This window comes from Octopus bimaculoides, chromosome 29 (assembly GCF_046866305.1).
Source record: "Octopus bimaculoides isolate indiv1 chromosome 29, ASM4686630v1, whole genome shotgun sequence".
NCBI lineage: Eukaryota > Metazoa > Mollusca > Cephalopoda > Octopoda > Octopodidae > Octopus > Octopus bimaculoides.
In genome coordinates, this window is record NC_142956.1 from 18,700,590 (window position 1) to 18,711,357 (window position 10,768).

Here is a 10,768-nt window from a genome sequence, read left to right on the forward strand (position 1 = left end):
ACACCCAAAGTAATCTAGTCTCCGTGACCTCATACATCAAGAAAATTACAGAACAATCTGTTCATGAAGTGACAGGGTGAAGGAAGAGGATGAAAAAAAAAGTCACATTTTTCATACATATCCTCCAACAAAATGACCCTTAGCCTGGCTTCCGTCCAGGAAACAGCTGCTTGTCATAGCTTCGAAATTATTATATGAATGGATATTAAAATAGCCACGTGAAACAGAGCTATGCTGCTTGTCTCTCTTGTGAGCATATTCAATAAATTTGATAGCCGTATAACATGTTACAAACTGCGGGACCTCTGTACAGAAAGAAGACTAGTTTTAGTATATGCACCAACGGCTTCTTAACACTTTTGTTGCTGTATTTCTTTAGAAATAGACTGGCTTTGTTTCAGTTGATTTTGGTTGTTGCTAAAATGCAGTTTGGAACATGAATATTGGTTTCAAATTTTGGTGCGAGGCCAGTAATTCCAGGGAGAGGCTACGGTCAACTACATCAAACCCCAGTGCATAACTGGTACTCATTGTATAATCCTTGAGAGGATGATACAAAGTCCACCTCGGTGGCATTTTAACTCAGAAATGCTGCTTCATCTGAATTCATGTGTTGAAAGAAATCTTGTTGTGTCATGGGCGCGTCACGACACCAATAATGACACACGCACTAGTTCAATATCCAACCAACTAACTAACCAACCATTTGTTTAATGTGCTCGTTAACCAACAATTAATTGGTTGTTTGCTTCTCAAAGTCCTTTCACCACAACTCACAACCTTCTAAGTGACTTGTCTTGTCCTCTTTCTCTCCAAGGTCTGTCCTCAAAATGGGTCTTATGCCTGCGTGTAGAGAACATTAAACAAACAATCGATTAGTTAACTAGTTAGACATTTAACCAAATGGTTAACAATAAAGAAGTGATATTGAACCAGTACATGTGTTGTTATTAAAATTGGCACAATGACCCTCTCAAAAGACAACAAGATATATATATATATATATCATCATCATCATCATCGTTTAACGTCCGCTTTCCATGCTAGCATGGGTTGGACGATTTGACTGAGGACTGGTGAAACCGGATGGCAACACCAGGCTCCAATCTAATTTGGCAGAGTTTCTACAGCTGGATGCCCTTCCTAACGCCAACCACTCAAAGAGTGTAGTGGGTACTTTTACGTGTCACCCGCACAAAAACGGCCACGCTCGAAATGGTGTCTTTTATGTGCCACCCGCACAAGCCAGTCCAGGGGCACTGGCAACGATCTCGCTCGAAAATCCTACGGGAGCCAGTCAGGCGGTACTGTCAACGGCCACGCTCATATATATATATATAGATATATATATATATATATAGATATATATATATATTGTGGGTGTGTGGTAAGTAGCTTGCTTCCCAACCACATGGTTCTGAGTTTAGTCCCACTGCATGGCACCTTGGGCAAGTGTCTTCTACTATTGGGAGTGGATTTGGAACATGTACATTGTTTTGTCTTGGTATAAAAGACGGGCTACAGCAAATATCCTGCTCAATACCACAGATTTGCTTGTCAGTTGTTTGACCTTAACCCAGTTGAGCATGTCCCTTGGTGGCTGACGATATGTGCATCTCTGATCATGAGCAGAAATAGTGGGAGAGCATCATAGCCATGTGTTGAGAGGAATTCTTTGGGGCTTGAATAATTCACTTTTGGAAACATGGGTGTTTTGCTCAACATCCTTAAACAAACCTTATTCAGGGACCTTTTGAGCGGGATGGGCTACTCGACCTGAAGAAAATTCTAACTAGGCCCCACCTGCAAGGTCATGCGCTGTTTATCTTGATATGAGATCACCATGTCGTGCACATATGGTTGTGAAGCATGTGCCTAGTGTACCGTTATCAGACAGGTAGTCATGATGGGTATAATGGACTCCGTATGTATATTTTACCCCAGTGTCACTTTGATGGCATGCACTGCTCTCTCACTCAGTAATAAAGTGTGTGTGTATATATATATATATATATATAAATAAAGGTAAGATTCTAGGATCAAGGTGTAGGAAGTTAGTAAGTTTCAAGCAGTCTGTAGAAGATATAAAAAGAAACAACTTTTAGGAACAATAGTCATTTACTGGCGCAGAAGGTTGTGAATTTTTCCCATATCGAAGAACGATAAGATGGAAAAAGGTTATGTTATAGTTCAAACTTAGCAACTGCGGTTGTTATATGTGTGAATAAATATCCCAAAATTCACAAACGTGTTTGCCTCCCAAACTGTGCTTTCTACACATTTTGACTGAATCTCCTGCAACCTGGCACATGGTTGCCTAACGAAAATGCAAACTTCATGCAATCAAGGTATTGTGAAGTGCATCCAGCTGTAGAAACCCAAGCCAAAGCAGACCCTGGAGCACACTGGTGCCCTTAAATGATGATAAAGATGATACCGTCGTTTTAAGATCCCCTTTTCCAGGCTTGCCGTAGGTGAAATGAAACATGCTGAAGCAGATATTCAACAGCTGGATGTCGTTTGAGAGTTGGTAACCCAATGCTCCTTGTTTCACGATGTGACAGCTTTATCAACTGGCCTCTTAACATACACACATATAAATACACACACATAAACAATATGAAATTACACACCATATATGTGCAAACAGATGCCTTACTGTGCAAAAAACAAGTTTTTTTTCCCTAGTTTGTGTACAACAAAGTATTTAAATATATATATATATATATATATATATTTATATATATATATATACACACACACACAATACATATATATAAAACTTAGATAAAACTTAGATATGTTTCGACCAAAGATTGGTCCAGGCCATGTCTAACTTAATAGCACCACCTGATATATATATATATATATGTATATATATATATATACACATCATCATCATCATCATCGTTTAACGTCCGCTTTCCATGCTAGCATGGGTTGGACGATTTGACTGAGGACTGGTGAAACCGGATGGCAACACCAGGCTCCAGTCTGATTTGGCAGAGTTTCTACAGCTGGATGCCCTTCCTAACGCCAACCACTCAGAGAGTGTAGTGGGTGCTTTTACGTGTCACCCGCACGAAAACGGCCACGCTCGAAATGGTGTCTTTTATGTGCCACCCGCACAAGCCAGTCCAGGGGCACTGGCAACGATCTCGCTCGAAAATCCTACGGGAGCCAGTCAGGCGGTACTGGCAATGGCCACGCTCAAAATGGTGCATCTCATGTGCCACCCGCACAAGAACCAGTCCAGGGGCACTGGCAACGATCTTACTTGGCTTGCCGGGTCTTCTCACGCACAGCACATTTCCAAAGGTCTTGGTCAGTAGTCATCGCCTCGGTGAGGCCCAATGTACGAAGGTCTTGCCTCACCACCTCAGCCCAGGTCTTCCTGGGCCTACCTCTTCCACGGGTTCCCTCAACTGTTAGGGTGTGGCACTTTTTCACGCAGCTATCCTCATCCATTCTCACCACATGTCCATACCAGCGCAATCGTCTCTCTTGCACACCACAACTGATGCTTCTAATGTTCACCTTTTCTCTCAAGATACTTACACTCTGATGGGTATTCACATTGACATTACACATCCAACGGAGCATACTGGCTTCATTCCTTGCGAGCTTACGAATATATATATATATGTATATATACACACACACACATATATATATACAAACATATATATATATATATATACAAACATATATATATATATATACAAACATATATATATATACAAACATATATATATATACATACAAACATATATATATATACATACAAACATATATATATATATACAAACATATATATATATATATACAAACATATATATATATATATACAAACATATATATATATATATACAAACATATATATATATATATACAAACATATATATATATATATACAAACATATATATATATATATACAAACATATATATATATATACAAACATATATATATATATATACACACACACACATATATATATACACACACACATATATATATACACACATACATATATATATACACACATATATATATACACACACACACACATATATATATACACACACATATATATATACACACACACACACACACACATATATATATGTATATATATACACACATATACACACACACACACATACATGAGTTGAACGATGATGATGATACATATATGGGTGAATGACGTAGATGATGATCTAGGAGATTAATGTCACAAAATATCACACACGTGAGTGTATATACATATATATGCATATATATACATGCATACACATACATAGACACATTTGGTAGCTTGATCGATCATGTAGGTAAACAAAAAAATAAGCTATCCCCCACCCTTTTCTCTTTAAACTCCAGTAGGGTCCACAAATTATCCCTGACGGGTCGAACACAGCACAGGAACGAAGAAGTGCATCTATCTGGCCCCAAGACATTGCTAGAAATAACAAACATATACGTCTCAGTGTTCAAAATATACAACACGGATGACCAGAAAACCAGCGAAAAATACCTTAGGAATGATAACCCAGGTTTGAAATTTCCCCAAGACACCTGATGAAGGCTGGAGGGTATATCAGCTGAAATGTTGTGTTGACAACAAACAAGATGGGGACAAATATCCATCGAATGTAAACAATGTATATAATGTACATAATTCCTCATCTCTTAAACATAGAACTGTATTATAAACCAGGGGTTTTCAAACTTTTTGACTTGCGGACTCCTTTATATTTCAGGCTTTACCTTAGGGACCTCCCTTATAAACGCTTATGAAATTTATACATAAATATTTGCTTAAAATAACATATATTTTTACATTTGTTTATTTAACAGTATTTAACAAATAGGTTTATTGTTAATTAAAAGATTTCGATTAAAAAAAAACATATATAAAATCAAATTGCCCATAAAAAGTATTTGCTGTCCACGGACCCCCTGTCTTGTCCTTGTGGACCCCCTGTGGTCCGCGGACCACAGTTTGAAAACCCCTGTTATAAACGATGCAGTCCTCCTTGATGAAGGAAAAACTCCAGCTTGGGCCAATCAAGGAAACCCAAAGGATACAGGGTTACCCTGACCACTAAGGTTACAGGTCCTCATCCAGATGTCGTTCTCCAGTCTACAGGCACATATTTGGAGCAGGTCTATTCATTGAAACTAGGGTTTTCCCTGAGGCTCACAAATGCCCTCTGGGAATCCAGTGGAATTTTTCGGCCCCCACCCATTCTCGTGCCAGTATTGGGCTGCCTGCCTTCTACGCCATGTTGCCCTTAATGAAATCATAAAGCACAGCCTATATACCGCAGGGTTCTCTTCTCAGCTCGATCCAACAGGGCTAGACTGAGGTGCCGATAAAAGGCCTTACAGTATGACAATGTTCCTGTTCTGTGATGGTAGACCCCTCATCTGGGAGACCATATTCTGTGACACCTTCTCCGGCAACAACATGCGTTCACCTACCAGCCTAGGCTCTGCTGTTTGTCAGGCTGAGAAAAGCAAATTTTCGATGTATTGATCGCTCACTGACAGGTTTATGTCAGATACTTTCACTGTTGCAGTGGACACCCCTGGCGTTCTTGGCCCCCGCACCACATCCCTGCTCACTGCTATCAGGATGGCGGTGGCTATCCGCAAGTGTGAGCCACGTGAGCCAGACTGGCTGTTCCAATGTATCTCTTTCGCCATTGTCTGGGTAAACACCGTCTCCATTTTGTCTGCCGAGACCATGAGGAAGACTGAATTACAGGGAACCGCGAGAATGTAAGAATTTCGTAGCTTTCTATCCGTTAGCTGGCCTTTATATAATTAAGACATCGACTGTGCTCTATAGTTAGCGATGATGAAATTCCAAAAATCTGTATCTCATTCAATATGCAATTTTTTTTGGCTATAGTCACCCATCTTTTGATAAATTCACTCGTAGAGACAGCACTTTCCTCACCAACCTCATATTTATTTCCAGTTATAACAATAACAACGGTTTAAAATTTTACTTCAAGGCAGTCACTTTGCGGGAGGGGGACGACAAGTTAATTACATCGACCCCAGTATTCAACTGGTACTTATTCTTATCGATCCCAAAAGGATGAAAGAGAAAGTCGACCTCAGCGGAATTTTCAATTCATTATGTAGCAACGGGCGATATACCGCTAATTATTTCGCCCGGTGTGCTAACGATTCTGCCAGCTCACCACCTTAATAAAAAAAAATTAATAATAATAAAAATAATAATAATAATAATAATAAATGCCCTGATGCAGTACCAGGCAGTGGCTCTCATGGCTTCTGATCTTAATTGATTGGAAGTGTTATCATGTACATTGTTTTGTCTTGGTATAAAAGACGGGCTACAGCAAATATTCTGCTCAATACCACAGATTTGCTTGTCAGTTGTTTGACCTTAACCAGTTGAGCATGTCCCTTGGTGGCTGACGATATGTGCATCTCTGATCACGAGTAGAAGTAGTTGAGGAGCATCGTAGCCATGTGTTGATAGGAATTCTTTGGGGTTTGAATAATTCACCTCTGGAAACATGGATGTTTTGTTCATCATCTTTAAACAAACCTTATTCAGGGAACTTTTGATAGGAACGGGCTACTCGACCTTAAGAAAATTCTAACTGGGCTCCACCTGCAAGGTCATGCGCTGTTTATCTTGATATGAGGTCACCATGTCGTGCACATATGGTTGTGAAGCACGTGCAGACGGGTAGTCATGATGGGTATATTGGGCTTCGTATATTTGTACCCTAGGATTATTTTGATGGCATGCGTTGCTCTCTCACTCAATAATAATAATAATAATTTCTACAATAGGCACAAGGCCTATAAGGGAGTGGGGTAAGTTGATTATATCGACCCCAGTACTGAACGATCCCCGAAAGGATGCAAGACGAAGTTGACCTCGGTGGAATAATCATAATAATAGAAAACATAAACGGACGAGTATTCCTAATGCAGACGTATACCCAGCCTCAGAACTGCTCCCAAGTGGAATAATCAACGTAGCTTTTGAATGAGGCAAATAAATAAATAAATAAATAAATAAATAGACAGATACCTGAAGAAGAAGAAGAAGAAGAAGAAGAAGAAGAAGAAGAAGAAGACGAAGACGAAGACGAAGAAGAAGAAGAAGAAGAAGACGAAGAAGAAGAAGAAGAAGAAGAAGAAGAAGAAGAAGAAGAAGAAGAAGGCATAGGAAACGATAGCAGCGGAAGAAGGTAAAAGAATGAAAGAAAAAAAGAATGAAGGAGGAAAAAAACGAAAAAGCATAACAGAAACTCTTTCATTTATTTATTCCGAATGGAGAAAGAATGAGAGACAAAACAGACATTAGTAAAATTTGAACTCTCAGTGTCAAGGTCTATAGAACCTGAAGACAGTCTTGTCTACCGTTTCACCACCATTGTAATACTTCTTACCAAATTTACCGTCTTAAGTCTGCGAGACAATGAATGAAGCAAGAAGCCGAATAGAGGCAGTATTGAACTTTAGCAACCCCCACACGACCGATTTGATGGAGAACAAGGAGAGGGACGCTAAAGTATAACAATGGGAGTAACTAATCGTGCATCTTTATATACATAATAAATATATGTAATTATGTATGATTAAAGGAAAATTTAGGTAGGCTTCCAGGATAGCTGTCCCACATAAGTTGAATTTTATCCGTTTTACGTCGGGGTTTTTCAATATTTTGTTTTTTACACCAAAGGATTCAAGGTCCCTTTTTGAAATATAAAAAAAAAATAATTGTTTTTTACGAAATCCTTAATTTTTTCACGTTTGTTCTTTCTCGTCGACCAGTGTTGAATTTTAGCATCCCCCAAATCTGCCTTCGTGAGGGGAATCGAACGAGATGCTAAATATAAGAAAAGGATGACTATAAATATTCTCCACATTTTTTGTTTGTACCACGCACTTGAAGACGATGGGGGAGAAACCTTTCTAATAAAAAAAAAAGGGGGTCGGAAGAGGGTTCGAAATCTTAGATTTTTGAACGTCACCCCTTCTCCCCCTCTTGTGCCAGTATTGAACTTTGGCGTCCCCGAAAGACTGCTAAGATGAGGAACAAGAATGAAATGTTTAAATACAACAAAAGCATAAACTATAAACACACACACACATTCGAATTGAAATAAAACGAAATACACGGGATTAAAAAAGAAAAACAGGGCCTTTACCTTCAAGTCCATTGATTGGTTTCCCACGTGCTAAATGTCCAATTAATTTTTTCCATGTCTCGGCTAGTCTCAGATTCTCTTGGAAATTTTCCTGGCAGAATATTCCAAATGTCACCGACAACCTGTGCCGGATTTGCCGACCGCTGAGGATTTTCCGTCTGAAGGGGTAGGCATATACAGTAAAATACGCCTGGCTGTCGTCCGGGGTTTTCCCTTTGTAACAATGACACCCTATAACATCGTTCAGGTTAATACAAAACTCGGTGTTATTATCGTTGTAGGAATTGTCGTTCCCAACATGACCACCACCACTACCGCTAATGTAACTATTATTATAATCAATATTGCTGTTAGTGTTGGTATTAGTATCATAATAATTATTATTGTTGATGTTATTACTATTATGACGACGATTTTCGTGATGATGACGATTATAATTGTTGTTGTGGTGGTGGTGGTGGTGGTGATGGTTGTTACTGTGGTGGTGGTGGTGGTGGTTGTTGTTGTTGTGATGGTGTTGGTGGTGGAAAGTGGTGTTGGTGATGTTGGACAAAGTGCCGCCGCCGCTTTCCGAAGCGGCACTCGTCTCCTGAGAGGCACAAAGTGGTGACGGAGGCTGGGGTTGCGTTGCTGGTGTTGTGGTCTCCGTGGGCCGTGCTCCTGCCAAGGGTTCGACCGAAGGGGTTCTCTGATCGGAGTCCTTTCTTATGCTATCGTTCCACTCGCTGTAATTCTGCGGGTTCGTATCGAAGCTGACCTTGCGAACGGGGTTCGAAGCAGCAGCAGCAGCAGCGACGGGGTTGCCTCCAAAACCCGAACCAGCTGCCGTTTTGTCGGTGCTGTTGTTAAACCACGACGATTCGTCGTCGTCACTGTTATCGTTGTAGGGCCAATATGTCAGGGACCCCCGCCTCAGGACCAATAAATATCGCTTCTTGCGGGGATAGATAGTGACGACGGTCTTGAGAATCACACAATGTTTGCGAGAAGCCATTGGCAGTGGTGGTCGTGGTCGTGATGGAGGGCTTCACTCTGAAGGGGACACGTTGATTTGCGAGTAACCGTATAATAATAATAATTAATAAATGAAAGCTGTATGGACGGCAGCATTAAGTTTGATCAAAACCTGGCTTCTTCTAATGGCTTTGTTCATAAAAGTCCAATGTTTTTCTGTGTGTTTTGGCTACTGGAAGAGGAGACCAGCCAGACAACGATGTTCTCTCTCTCTTCATAATGTTGTAATGATTTACTTGAAAGATATCTTGTTTGTATGTGTAATATGAATGAATGAGTATCTATATATATCTATATATATACAGCATATACGTGTGTTTATGTATAGGAAGAAGAAAGAAAAGATAATACGTGTGTATATATAGCCATGGCTCTATCTACGTACGCATGTGTGTGCGTATACATTGATGTTTAAGCAGATGTGTTATATATACGTCTGTGTATATACACACAGTGACATGTGCGCTTGGAGGAAAAGTAGGAGGAAGGGCTACAATAACATGAGGAGGGGAAAAGCTTGAGTAGACTGCTGGCCTACAGAAGTAACACTCTCTCTTTCACTTTCTCCTTATTGATTCCTTCGCCTCACTTTCTCGCGCTTTCTCTCTCTCTCTGTCTATCTATCTCTCACTTTTTCTGTTTATCGCTACCTTTGTCTCACTCACCCTTCCACTCTATTAATCAATCTCCAACGCTTACACAATTACTCACTCAATCCCTTTTACTCTGTCTATTGTTACCTCTCACCCTCTTTCTATATTCTAATCAATCTCCAACGCTCTCTTACCCTCTCTCTCTTACACAATTACTCACTCACTCACTTTTACTCTATCTAGTGTTACCTCTCTCACCCTCTCTCTATCTTTCAATCAATTCCCGACGCTCTCTCACCCTCTCTGTCTATCTCTACGTCTCTCTCTCTCACACAATTACTCACTCACTCACTTTTACTCTATCTAGTGTTACCTCTCTCACACTCTCTCTATCTTTCAATCAATTCCCGACGCTCTCTCACCCTCTCTGTCTATCTCTACGTCTCTCTCTCTCTCACACAATTACTCACTCACTCACTTTTACTCTATCTATTGTTACCTCTCTCACCCTCTCTCTATCTTTCAATCAATTCCCGACGCTCTCTCACCCTCTCTGTCTATCTCTACGTCTCTCTCTCTTACACAATTACTCACTCAATCACTTTTACTCTGTCTATTGTTACTTCTCACCCTCCCTCTATGTTTTAATCAATCGCCAACGCTCTCTTACCCTCTCTGTCTGTCCCTACGTCTCTCTCTCACATTCTCTGTCTATCCATGCCTGTGCCATTCACCCTCACACTCCAGCCTCATCGTCTGCTTCTCTTTCTCTCTCAATCTGTCAATCTCCGACGCTCTCTCACCCTCTCTTTCTATCACCACTTCTCCCACACATTTTCTCTCCTCCCCTTCTCTCTCTTTAGCACTCACTGTCTATCGTTAAGTCATTCATTCTCTCTTACTTTCTACCTCTTCATCAATCACTCACTCTCTTTTACCCTCTTTATCTATC

At 40.2% G+C, this 10,768-nt stretch overlaps 1 protein-coding gene across 1 annotated transcript in view; it reads right to left on the minus strand.

The window, feature by feature from the left end:
* LOC106875475 (sphingosine kinase 2) overlaps window positions 1–9,452 on the minus strand; it is a 53,656-nt gene extending 44,204 nt beyond the window's left edge. Inside the window, exon 1 of the mRNA XM_089344984.1 lies at window positions 8,210–9,452. Coding sequence (XP_089201110.1) covers window positions 8,210–9,203 — 994 coding nt within the window. The 5' untranslated portion in view covers window positions 9,204–9,452. The remainder of the gene's footprint in view (window positions 1–8,209) is intronic.
* Window positions 9,453–10,768: the final 1,316 nt, after the last annotated feature.